The sequence below is a fragment of the Danio rerio genome, chromosome 5, assembly GCF_052040795.2.
Source record: "Danio rerio strain M-AB ecotype USA chromosome 5, GRCz13ab, whole genome shotgun sequence".
Lineage (NCBI taxonomy): Eukaryota > Metazoa > Chordata > Actinopteri > Cypriniformes > Danionidae > Danio > Danio rerio.
Genome location: NC_141025.1, coordinates 40,248,525 through 40,261,847, shown reverse-complemented (window position 1 = coordinate 40,261,847; position 13,323 = coordinate 40,248,525). Strand labels below are relative to the sequence as shown.

Genomic DNA, 13,323 nt, shown 5'->3' with positions numbered 1-13,323 from the left:
GCTTTGCTGTATGATCGGCCCTGACAAGATCGCGGGGGAAAACATGCAACAAACCCCGTGGATCATTGAAACAAACGCATATGAGCCTTCATGAACGGCTAAATACTGTGTGCCCGTGGGTCCGTGACACAGCTTGGGCTTGACTCTGCCAGGTCTGGCAGGTCTCATGAATAATTAAGCAGCCAGCTCTTCTCATAGGATAAGAAAACTCCGCTATGAATAATAATGAGAAACCGACGCGTCATCATTGCACTTGCAGTACTGCGCTACGTCGCCGATTTTGATCCCGCCCCAAAAATCATTTTAAAACCGGAAGCTGAAATTAGCTGACAAAAAGCTCAAAATTATCCAGTTTTCACCACAATTAAAGCTGACAGGTGCTAACATTGTCTTAACTGATGCTCAACACACACAAATCTGTTAATATAAAAAAAAGTTATCCAGGGTGTCCTGAACCTTTAAGTGTTAAAAAGTTAAGTTTTTACAGCTGCCATTCCCCACCTTTACCAGCTGTGATTAAGATATATAAATGAGTTTTTCCAAAAACGTGTTAAAATCCTTAAAAGAAAACCTTTTTATTCAAATTGACAGCTGAACACATGGCTTGCTTTCATAAAGGACACAGTGGATTGCATCTGGATTAGTCGTCTCCTCCGCAAATCATCTTTAGGCAGTCAGCATAATAGCCAGACACATCAGACTGAAATGAAAAGAGCAAAGTTATCAGCAGTCATTATCAGTACAGACTGTACCATTACATTAGATTTAAGAACAAATGGTAAAACTCTCAGTTGTCAGCAGTTAATAAGTATTACTTGCATTGAAATATATCAGATGGCCTGAGCTGAAGTTGAGTGCAGAATACTTACACTTATTGCCTTGTAAAGTGAGCGCTTATAAAGCGTCTTGTATTCAGCTCTGATGTCCAGCATGTCAACCTCCCCACGGCTGACCATTACTCTGGTCAGAGTGGTTTCATCTGTACCTGCTCCCTGCAGATTCACAAATATACAACAATTAAAACATTACTACCTTACAAATACAGAGAGTGAGACTAGTGTATATCAATCAGTACCTTCATGCTTTTGTTGAGCTTTTCAGCAAAGTATGCAGGAGTACTTATTGCACACTTTACTATAATGAAAACAAGTTGATTAAAATAGTAAAGCAATTATTTTACTGTCTATTTGCATGCAGAAATTATAAACTTACCAATGGAAACTAGGAGTTCTTCCAGGTTTCCGGACATTTCTTTCTCAATGCTCTTCTGCAAAGTATTTTTACTGAAGTTTTTATATTCCAATGTTGCTGGAACAAGAAAAATCCGCTTTAAAACACAATTCCAACTGTACGTCGAATGCTTGAGTTTATATAGATGATTATGTTGGTACTTTGTCTCAGTTGAGGTAAGCTCCGTTTACAGAGGATCTCAATGAACTTGGACTCATCAGTTCCAAGTCTCTTCTCGCCTGCCTGATAGAGGGCCTATAGGGAAAAAAGACAAGTCAGATGCTCACATCTAATACAATATAATCTTTGACACAGATAAAGGTGAATAGACTTTATAATATTTGAATCAAATACGGACAAACCCAAATTCTGGGTTAAAAACTTTGGTTCACTTTAAATTAATTGTCTTTAACTATTATGTAATTACACTGATATTAATAATTCGTTACAATGTACTTAATGTGTAAGTACATGTAGTTACATCTGTAATTATTTTCTGTAATTACATGTACACTGTAAAAAAGACTGGGTTTAACACAATTACTTCATGTTGCCCTAACACAAATTGATTAGGTTGTCCACCAAAAAAACTTAAGAATTGTGTTGGTTCAACTCACATCACATAAGTAGTTTAAACAAGCAGCAAAAGTCATTTTTTTAAGTGTAGAATTTCACTGTTGACCTATCCCTTAAACCAGGGGTGTCCAAACTTAGTCCTGGAGGGCCGGTGTCCTGCTGAGCTTAGCTCCAACTTGCTTCAACAAACCTGTCAGGAAGTTTCTAGTATATCAAGTATGAGCTTGATTAGCTGGTTTCATTGTGTGTGAGTAGAGTTGGAGCTAAACTCTCCAGAACACCAGCCCTTCAGGACCGAGCTTAGACATCCCTGCCTAACACCAAACCTGTCCCTTTATTCTATCCATATCCTCAATAGCACCAGAAGTGTTCTGCAACACATGATGAACACATTAAATACATTGTGTTTATATTTTGATGTAAGAACATAGTAGTTAAGACCACTTATTATAAAGTGGGACCAAAATTTCATTTAAAATAAATGATGGTTGAACTTGCATGTCTAATATTCATGTCAACTAAATGCAGCCTGCAACAACCCGGTATTTTCTTAGAGTGTCCATGATATATGCCAGATCTTGCTGCAATCTGTTTGATGTAAGTTGTCATGGTAATTCATGTACAACAATGGCAGCTGGGACACACAAATCATTTGCTATTGTATCAAAAGTGTCTTTGTATAGTGTGGTGTAGTGGATGATATTCAGTGCTGCATCTGCGACACTTTAAGACATCCCACAAAAACAGAAGAAGGTTTTATTTGGTTCAGGTTGACTAGAGAAGCAAAAATGCTCATTCATTTACAGTTTTTAAACATGTTGAAACAAAAAAGGGACAATGGTACTCGTGGAGAAGTGATATTACAGCGGAGAAAAGGTTCATGAGCTATGAAAACAATATTCCTTCCTTTATGACATTCGATACAAAAAAAAACCTTCAGTAGGATTGTTTGTTTATGATCTTATTTTTTGACATCTGGTCACCTTAGAATTATAAGGTTCTATTTGACATTTTTGTTGAAATTGAGTTATTGACATATTCCTATTAAACAACAACTTATTTACATAATGGGATGTTTTTTTTATAGGTTGTTTACATTTTAAAACCGTTTATTTAAAAAACAAATGTTACATACTGTCTGCTATATGGAGTGCAAAAACTTTGAAGCTCAATATCTCAAAATCATTCAGAACGCAGATAGAACCTTATAATTCCAAGGTCACGATTTGGTCACTAGTTTCCCCTTTTCACTGACATCACAGAAAAGAGGACAAGTGATCAATGTTCGGGAAGCAACTTTGGCATGTTGAATGGCCATTCGTGGCTCAACAAGAGTCAAAATGACATAATCTGGCAGAATGATCACTATAACAGACAAATATAATTTCTTAGGCATTAAATGAAAACTGCTCCTGATATACAACAGAAAACATAAAGGTTTTAGTTTTCTGTACCTGTGCATCCTCTTTAGCCTTGCTTACATTCACACTGGGGTTTTCATCTCTCGCACCCTTATTATAAAAGACAGATTGAATACATTTATATTTTAAAATATCATCTGCATTTATTAGAATAAAGTGTTAGGGTTGTGTATTTAATTACCTCAGCAAGTAGAATGATGGCTTTGCCATAATGCCCTGAAACCTCTGTTTTAAGGACCTGTGTGAGGGTTTTCTTTGTTTCTGTACAGGGCAATGGGGAAAATTATTATTTTTTGCTTTAATCTAATTTTCTCTTCTTCTAAAATAGTCTTTTCATCACAATCTCACCTTCAGCAAATGCTGCCGACAGCTCCTTGATTTGTTTATTTGTCCGTGAGGCAAGTATTTCTATCAGTATTTTGTCATCTGTTCCAGCCCCCTGGAAATGAAATTATGCATTGTAAAAAATCCATAGCTTTTCGGTTTATTTCTGGCAGCTGGGGTGCCGGAAAAAAGGCCATTAAATTACAGAAATTTACTGTAAAATAATGGACATTAAGTCACAGAAATTTACTAGAAATGAAAATTTAAGTAAATTTCTGTAGTTTAATGTCCACTATTTTACAGTAAATTTCTGTAATTTAATAGCCGTTATTTTACTTTTTTTTTCTCGTTTTCCCAGTTGCCGGAAATAAACCATAAAATTACAGATTTTTTTTTAAATGAAAGGAAAGCTGAAAGATAAAAAAGCACATTGGTAAATAACATGCAAAATATGTTTACAGTTGGACTTCTGTCTCAGATTGTTTCTAAATATTAATTGTCCAATATACACAGAAAGGCAAAAACTAAGAAACAGTTACTGACTTTCATTGCTTTGAGCAACCACTCAGCATCATTGACTGCCAGAGGTCTTGCCAGCCCAACAAGAACTTTTTCAAAGTCGCCATGGGTCTCGCCTTTCAGGTCATTTACTAAGATCTGTGGTCCAGACAGACAAATTTAAGTTGTCAAGTAGCACAGAACACAAATAATAGGCTTTGAGCAAAAGAACACAGATTCACCCTCTTTGTGGTTTCTCGGTATGCTTTTGCAATCTCCTGCTTCTGACTGCTGCTTCTTTGGGTCAGAATTTCTATCAGTGTCTTCTCATTTGTACCTGGTAAGAGATTTTGGTGATACAACTCATTAATCCTTCAAACTACAAAGAAAATGTCGCCTCATGACATTATAAAAATATTTGTACATAAAACATTAAAGGCCGACAGTAATACACTACAGATATGTAGATTATGGCCTACCAAAGCCTTCAATCGCTTTGCGGAGAGCTGCAACATCTTCACTGACGTTGAAGTTAGCTTTGGCCTTAATGGTGCCCCTCTCACCTGGCTAAAGAAGGATTAACCAACCAATAAAAGAATATTAAAGCAATGTGTTCCTATTAAGCTACTGACTTAAGCTTATGTAATTAAAATGAACAAAATAAGTCAAATTTTACTGTGGCTGCGAATGAAGTGGGAGCAGCATTCGCTACACTTTGCAAATCTTCCTACAACACAAAAAGAAAACATTTACTCTTCAGATGTATATCTTACTATTTACTTAAATATGGAGCCAGACTAGTCTAAAAAAACAATACATTCCAATTCATATTTACAAAATTCAATTTGTAAATTCTAAACGAAATTCGTAAATGCACAAATCCAATTCGTCAGTTCAAAACACAATTCAAAAAAGACAAAATCTAATTTGCACATTAAAAACCAATTTGCATTTTATTTGAAACTTTATTCTGTTTTTGTTTTTGTGTTAACATCTATTCATTGGATACCCCAGTTTCAAGAAACCGCAGGGGAGGAGGGTGGAGGAATTTAAATTGATATGTTTCATTATATAGTTTTTTTCCAGCCTGTATGTTTTGTTAACAATTAATAAAAAAAAAAGTTAAAAAAAAAAAACAATTCGTAAATACACAAATCCAGTTCGTAAATATATATATATTTGTAAATGTGCAAAGCATTTATTCATTCATTCATTCATTTTCTTTTAGGCTTAGTCCCTTTATTAATCCGGGATCGCCACAGCGGAATGAACCGCCAACTTATCCAGCATTTGTTTTATGCAGTGGATGCCCTTCCAGCTGCAACCCATCATTGGGAAACATCCATACACACTCATTCACACACATACACTATTCACAATTTAGCTTACTCAATTTACCTATAGCGCATGTCTTTGGACTGTGGGGGAAACCGGAGCACCTGAAGGAAACCCACGCATACACAGGGAGAACATGCAAACTCTACACAGAAACACCAACTGACCCAGCCGAGGCTCAAACACACGATCTTGTTGTGAAGCGATTGTGCCACCCACTGAATACTCAAATCCAATTCGTAAATTCAAAACACAATTCACAAGCCCACAAACTTAATTCAGTTGGCGATATATTTCAAATTTTTAATTGTGAATTCACAAAAATTTATATTTGCAAACATTATTTTTGAGACCGATCTGGCTCCATGTTAAACGTCACCTTCAGAGACAAGTGTGTAAATATATTTACTATTTTACTCACCCATAAGTCAGCCATTTTTGTTGGACTCTAGAGTGATAAACAATTCACATTTACAATTCAGAATATATTATGACCATATTGTTTTCAGTTGTGTTTTTGAACTACATAAAAAGCAACGGTAAACTACTCATTTATAGGCAACAGAAGAATAAGCTTAACCAAATAGCAAAATGTTATTACAGTGATTTTTGATTGACATGCACTCACATTCATTCAAACAAAGATTTTACACTGGGTTTCCTACGTTTTTATTTCTTTTTCTTTCTTTCTTTCTTTCTTTCTTTCTTTCTTTCTTTCTTTCTTTCTTTCTTTCTTTCTTTCTTTCTTTCTTTCTTTCTACTAACTTTTATGATTTAGTTTGTAGTTTGTACTTACCTTTGCGTTAAAAATCTGCGCTCAACGAAATTCTGCCTGGTTTATTTAACTTCTGTCTTGCTTCCTTGAGGCGTCACTGACTAATGTCACGTTCACAAACATACACACACACACACACACACAAAAACACACCTAGCCTCTCCCTTGTTTAAAAAAATCTCCACTTTTCTTTAGGTCTCTCTCTCTCTCTTTCCCTATTACTCTCTCTCTCTAAGTTTTAGAGAAACGAATTTGGACTAATTAGGTCATATACAATATAATATGACAGCAATACAGGAATACAGGTGCATAACTTCAAGAGGTATCAATTTAAAGACGTTAATTGCGATCAAAATGGCGAATGATTGATGTGTGTTTCTATATCTTGTATTTGTGATTGGTAGATTTCTGATATGAATATATCCTAGTTAAAAAAGAAACATTTAAAATAAGGGCTACTTCTAGTTCACCCATTGTTACAAAGCACTAAATGGCAAAGCCCTCTGTCCGGTTTAACGCCTCGCCTGTTTTCTTAGGGTGTGATTGACATGATGTCTTGAAAGGTATGCATTCTTACTGAGCCACTGCCTTTATTAATAAATCATGGTACCTAGAAAGAAAACTCTACCTTTTTAATCTGTACTCCTCTGCAATGCATTAAGATGCAACCAAATTTATTACCACTACTACTGTAATGTATAATTTGAGTAAAGCAAGCCACACATTAGGAACATGTTAATTAATTTTCATTTATTTTATTGTTAAAAAGGCACAAGAACAGGCATCATGTTGATTAATTTACCATAAATGATAGCACCAAAAACTGAAATCACCAAAATGTTCCTGTTTGATAGGCACTCACTTTGACACTTGAAAAATTAAATTCCAAATGCAGAAAAAAGAGAAGCAAGAGTAAAAGAGAGAATTGACCAACTGTAAAATAATAATTATAGCATTCCCACACTACACCCAGGTGGGTTTTCTGAATTTTCTTGAGCAAACCAGCACCATGTGTCATGTGACAACTTAACACAACATTAATAAACATTTAGCAAAGAATAGAAAGAACAAAATCAAATACAAAAGCCTTAATACATGATGCGACGATAATACAAGACTAAATAATGCAGTATAAAGTATAGCATAAGGTGGATAACCTCAAACAATCCGTGTGAAGATATTTGGTAGTGTTTGGTTATATCAGCACAGACAGCAGTAATATAAACAAAACAAAACAAAACAAAGAAACATTTTGTTGTCCAGTGTTGCTACAGCAGACTGACAGGAAATTAATAGTGGTTATCATATCTATAGAGTCATACAGTTCATCAAAACACATCGGTTTCTCGTCCGCATGTACTGACAGTTTACACGAATTAAATGCATCACTTTGGGCAGTTATTCGGATTTGGAATTAAATAAATCGCACTTGACAAATATATCAGCATGGCACACCGGTGATCAGGCCAAAAGTAAAGTACACGATGAGGCAGAGCATCGAAACCAGATCAAAATACAGGGACGACCATGTCATCCGATAATTGCACTTAATAAACGTATTTACATCACTCATCCGGTCCAAAGCGTTGGCACTCATCCTTCCTTTAATACTTTCATGTGCTTTTAGTTTACAGATATGATAAAATAGCAGGCGCAGCGATACAAACTCTCCAAGTGGCTGAGCTACCACTGAGCTGTTGAACAATTCTCATATACAGAGTGATGATACCAAACTGAGATCGGAAGAAAATAAGATCTGATGACACCGTTATGTGTTTGAGGTAGCTCAGTTGTGAAATGATTTACACTGCATAGCTGGCAAGCGTACTTTCCCTTTTGTCCTCGTGGTCATACAAAAATACATTAAACATATGTCATTATTACAAATAGTCATAGAAAATGTTTCTTTTTCTCATTAAATACTCTAGAAGGTCAGACTTCAGTGCCGTCATTTAGATTGTTGTGGAGTTTGACCTCCAGATTGACCTGTTTGACTTTCACCCCATTGACTTTGTAGATCTCGGGGTTCTTGTTGAGAACGTTGACGTTTCTTACAGAGCAGTGCTTGCTGTTGAGGTTTTTCTCCAGACGTTCAATGCAGACCTCCACCTTTGTGTTCAGAGGATAATCCTCCACAGTCTTTGAAGGCCTCTTTTTGACAACCCTGCGGCACTTCCTGACCATGAAACAGAACGCTAGAAGGATTAAGAAAAGCAGGAGGATGGCTGCCACGCCACCCCCGATGGATCCTCCCATTTGGGGATTGAAGGTGCCTGATGGTTCCATCTCAAGCTTCAAGGTCTTCATGTTGGTGCCATTCTTCACCTGGTCACCTTCATTGTCGTAGATCAATGATTCATCAAGCATTAGGCGACCTGATCGGTCTACTAGATCTCGGCGGCTTCGCTTCAGCTCATAAGTCACTGAGCGCTGGATTCTGGGAGACGAAATAGACTCGGGTCCAATAACGTAGATGACCTGGAGGTACCATTGGTGCCCTGCTTCAACCTAAAGAAGAGCAAACACACCGAATGAGATGCCAACAAAAGTGCTCCCCCAAGCTGCCTATAGTCATGGCAGACTGTTAGTCTGGCATCTTTTCTTAAACAAACAGATCTAGGCAATTGCTTGAAGGGTACATCTGAAATGCTTTGGCACTGGCATATGCCAGGATTTGGAGCATGTTTCAGTTAGAACGTCTGACTATCTGGGTGTTGAAGTCACTGACCTTATAAAGGGCATCAACCTTCATTGTGAATCCGTCTACACCGGGCATCGCAGACAAAGACAGGAGGTCAGGAATGTCAGATGCAAAGCTGGCCTCAAAGGGAACATCATGGAAGTAGCGATCACATACATCAGGCTGCTTTCGGTCCTAGGTAACACACATAAATACAGTTGAAGTCAGAATTATTAGCCCCCCTTGGATTTTTTTTTCTTTTTTAATATTTCCCCAAATGGTGCTTAACAGAGCAAGGAAATTTTCACTGTATGTCTGATAATATTTTCTGGCGAAAGTCTTTTTTTATTTTCGCTAATTTTTATTTTTTTTAAAAAACCATTTTGAGGTTAAAATTATAAGCCTCTTTAAGCTATATATATTTTTTTCTTGATAGTCTACAGAACAAACCATCATTATACAATAACTTGCCTAATTACCCTAACCTGCCTAGTTAACCTAATTAACCTAGTTAAGCCTTTAAATGTCACTTTAAGCTGTAAAGAAGTGTCCAGAAATATATCTAGTCAAATATTATTTACTGTCATCATGGCAAAGATAAAATGAATCAGTTATTAGAATAAGTTATTAACACTATTATGTTTCAAGAGTTCCCACTTAGATATGCTTGGCATTTATAGCTGGTTTGGCATGATGTCCCGGGAGAGAACCCTGAGCTCAGAGATATTTGAGCTCAGGGCTCCCGCCTGGTCTAGAAGCATATTAGGAGAACCAAGATCAGGTGGGTCTCGATCGCTCCCCCTTTAGAAGGGGAGAAAAAGGAGGAGATGGGGTGGAAGGGGGGATTCTTCCAAAAAGAAGATAGAGCAATAAGCTGAAAGTGATCGATGTATATTAAGCTAGGATCATTCTGATTGGATTATTACTGATTACGGATGAGAGGCCAGCGGTGCACAATCATATCACGTGCTCCTCTCGAAATTAGTTTATGAAACTTCACTTAGAAATATGTTGAAAAAAATCTTCTCTCCATTAAACAGAAATTGGGGAAAAAATAAATGGGGGCAAATAATTCAGGGGGGCTAATCATTCTGACTTCAACTGTATGTACACATGATGTATATAAACAAAGTTGTTTAACATTTAGAATTTATTAGGCCACCTGTCATAATAAAATGAAAGGTCATCCCAGCACTGTGAAGAGCTTTAATGCAGATTCTTTCCACTTCATAGTTATCGACATTTAAATTCAGCAAACTGATTTTGCGTTGAGCTGTCACATTCTAATTCTCTCAGAAGATTGAAATCACTTAAGTATAACAATTATTAAAAAACCTTTCTATTAAAAACTGCATATTATATTGCATTGCTTTTCTCGGATTTGCTTGTCAGTGTTTGAACTTTCAGCAGTGAAACTTAAACCACACTGAACTTAACTAAACTTCAACACTAAAATCTGGACTTTACTAAAACTATGTTAAGCTGCTTTGACACAATCTACATTGTAAAAAACACTACAGAAATAAACAAGAATTAAATTTGATATTTTTTCAAGGTAAACAAAACCAGCTTGATCTTTGCAGTGCCCACTGAAAAATTCCACTCCACAAAAGTATTGCAGTTAAAACTTAACCACATCAAGCCGACCTTGTTTGGCCAGTTAAACTGGTCTGGACTTGTTACAATAGGCACCTACCAGAAGTAAGAACCTGTGTTTGAGGTGCTTGTTTGGTTGAATGCAGCCATACTGAGGGCCCTCATTATACAGTGTGCCTGTAGGGTCAAAGAAGGGAACATATCCATCCCGTCCCGTACACAAATACACTTTCTCCAGCTGCAGCTTGTAGGCTGAATTCAGGTTCTGGTCAGGATTCCACAGGACTCTGCCATACAGGGTTTGACCTGCATAACATCAAACATTGAATGAACAAAAGCACAATAGTGACGCATCTCATCATTTTCACTAATTTGCTCATTTTACCCATTGAAAAGGCTCCTTTGTAATCCATCTCAGCCACAGACATGTCTGCGAGAGCAGGATCCATTAGAAAAACTTTCTCATTATTACAAAGCTGGAACTCAGTATTCAGAGAGTAGACTACAGGGACAGGGCGGTTGGTCTGCTGGAAGGCGATGGGCAGCAGGAATCTATTGATTGAAAGAGATTGTTAGCAGTCCTTGGATATTATAAATACTCTTGCTGATTCACACAAACAATCTGATGAAACGAGTAAAACAAGTCCACTGAAAGTCAATGACAACAGCAAAGCCATTCAAGCAGGGGTGTTGCTAGACATAAAGCTCTCTACTGGGCCACAGCCTTCCTGTACTCAGACACTGACTCTCATGGCCGAGATTAAGTTCATTAAGTCCTTAAGTTTTTAAAGTCCTTACTCATTATCACTACTTTCTGCTTCATATAAAAATTTCCATCTACAGTAACCAGAAAAGTTTAGTCAAAAAATTTAATCATATTACATTACCTTAGCTTTGTCTGGTCCTTGAACAGGGTTTCTGCAGGTTTCATTAAGTCACATTTAAGACTTTAAAAAACCCTTTTAAGACCATTAAAAAAATGAAATTTAAGACTTATGCAGGGTTAAGATTTTTTTCTGGTATTATCATGAGAAGTTATAATTTTTTCCTAATTAGGGAACTTAATTTGTTGAATTTGCTGTAAACATGTCTAACAGCTGCTGTGAATTGTATCTCTTTGCAATAAAAAAAACGTAAATATATAAAATAAGGTTTTATTGGTCATTGAATGGTTGGCGGTCCAATTGAGTATGGCTTTACTTGGACAAACCAAAACTATGACCTGTTTAAAATTATTTCAGAGCTAAACAAACAAAACTCAAAAACAATATTTCTGTGAATTTAGGACTTTTTAAGGCATAAAATTCAGTGTTTGAAATTGAAAACATTTTAAGACTTTTTAAGACCCTTCGGACACTTGTTAAAGTGGAAATACAAAACTGCCAGTATCCACCCAATGAGTGATGGAAATCACCTTCAGTGGTTGGTGCGGAAAATTCAAAAGTGTTCAAAAGTGTTGCTACAGTGTACAGATGTGTACCAGCCCACTTCGAGCATAGGTTTAATATTTTTTTTTAACAGCCCTCCTCAAATGCATTCCTGTCCTAGACCTCTGTGGGTAAGGTCAGCCTTAGCTACATGCTGCCACCTCACAGTTAAACACAGACGTACACAGGCATGGATTTCTGCATGCATCGGTTTGTTTTTGATGAAACTACATTGCTTTCACAGGCAAGTTTTACAAGGGCACAGCATATTTTTACTGGGGCACGTGCTCCTGCATTCAACCCTGCTGACTCTGCATTTAAGTCATTTAGAAATCCTCAAGGAGCTATCAGTGGAAAAGCTCTATAGTAACATACTTCTCTGGTGCATGTGCTGTGCAGGATAGAGGCTTGTCCCCAGAGTCCACCCATGCCTGTGTTGGCTGTACCGTGCAGGGAATGAGGAAGACGGTGTACTCCCCTGAATAGTCTTTCCTGGAGAACAACAGAAAGCATTTGGTCAGTGGGATTAAGGCAACAGTGCACTATCCTCTTCCCAGAGATCTACCTTCCTGAAGAATTCAGCTGCAACCTTGATCCAACCAAACACACCTGTCTTTAATTACAAAGTGTTTCTTCAGATCCTACATAGTTGGTTTAGTTGTGTTTGATCAGAGTTGGAGATGAACCCCAAGGTTTCTTGATGTGACTTTGTTAAACCGTGGTCATCCTTCACTTTTTCGCACCATTGACTTCCATTCATATGCAAGCGAATACGACAGACCGGAAACACAAGCTCATGCAACAAGTTTTGCAGTTCGCTACATTTCAAAGTTCAAGCTTGATGAACTCTGACCAGCTAAATCACATCAAGTGACTGCGTGAGACCTATAGAAGATCAAAGCATGATCTAGGTGTGCAGAAATATGGACGAATCGCTTGCTATTTTAAAAATGTCCAATTGTCTTGTTCAATCTCGCCCCTTTTCATACTGCCGTACGATAGAATTTTGGACGCTCAAACTTTAGTGTGACTGCGGCTTTAGGCATCGCCTGCTCACCTGCTGTAGGAGCTTGTGGCTCTCCAGAGCTGATACGGTGAATCAAAAGACTGTGCGCTCCACACCAGCTGTAGGTCGAACTCCATGCCTCCTAAGTGATCTGGAGCCATCAGATGAGACTTCTGTCCAGGGAGGGTGTGATGCTCTGGGACAAACTGACCTAGAGGGAGATTAAAGTTTTATCACACACTTATGATTCAAAAAAAGATTTAATCTACATAAAATGGATTCAACATGTATTTGGACACAATTGCCACACCACAAAATGCCACATGGTTGCATGGTTGTGTAATGCAGTAGTTTCCAGCCGCTTAGCAGACAAGCATGCAGGGCACGCAATGTGGTGGGTCACCGAAAAAGGTAATTTTCTTGATGAACAGATGCTTGTTAATCATTAGCTTGAT

At 37.4% G+C, this 13,323-nt stretch overlaps 2 protein-coding genes across 2 annotated transcripts in view; both read right to left on the bottom strand.

Moving 5' to 3' along the window:
- Positions 1–457: 457 nt before the first annotated feature.
- On the bottom strand, positions 458–6,268 carry anxa3a (annexin A3a; the record flags this gene model as incomplete). The annotated part of the gene is given in 14 exon segments (NM_001004632.2): positions 458–700; positions 870–992; positions 1,076–1,134; positions 1,213–1,308; positions 1,392–1,485; positions 3,261–3,317; positions 3,409–3,488; positions 3,576–3,666; positions 4,095–4,208; positions 4,292–4,386; positions 4,529–4,616; positions 4,726–4,776; positions 5,806–5,832; positions 6,181–6,268. Coding segments are annotated over 13 exon segments (1,023 nt in total). The 5' UTR covers positions 5,821–5,832; positions 6,181–6,268.
- Positions 6,269–6,901: 633 nt separating this feature from the next.
- fras1 (Fraser extracellular matrix complex subunit 1) overlaps positions 6,902–13,323 on the bottom strand; it is a gene marked incomplete at its 5' end in the record, with an annotated part of 190,295 nt that continues 183,873 nt past the window's right edge. Inside the window, 6 exon segments of the mRNA NM_001130840.1 lie at positions 6,902–8,667; positions 8,888–9,034; positions 10,536–10,741; positions 10,821–10,987; positions 12,238–12,354; positions 12,920–13,079. Coding sequence (NP_001124312.1) covers positions 8,092–8,667; positions 8,888–9,034; positions 10,536–10,741; positions 10,821–10,987; positions 12,238–12,354; positions 12,920–13,079 — 1,373 coding nt within the window.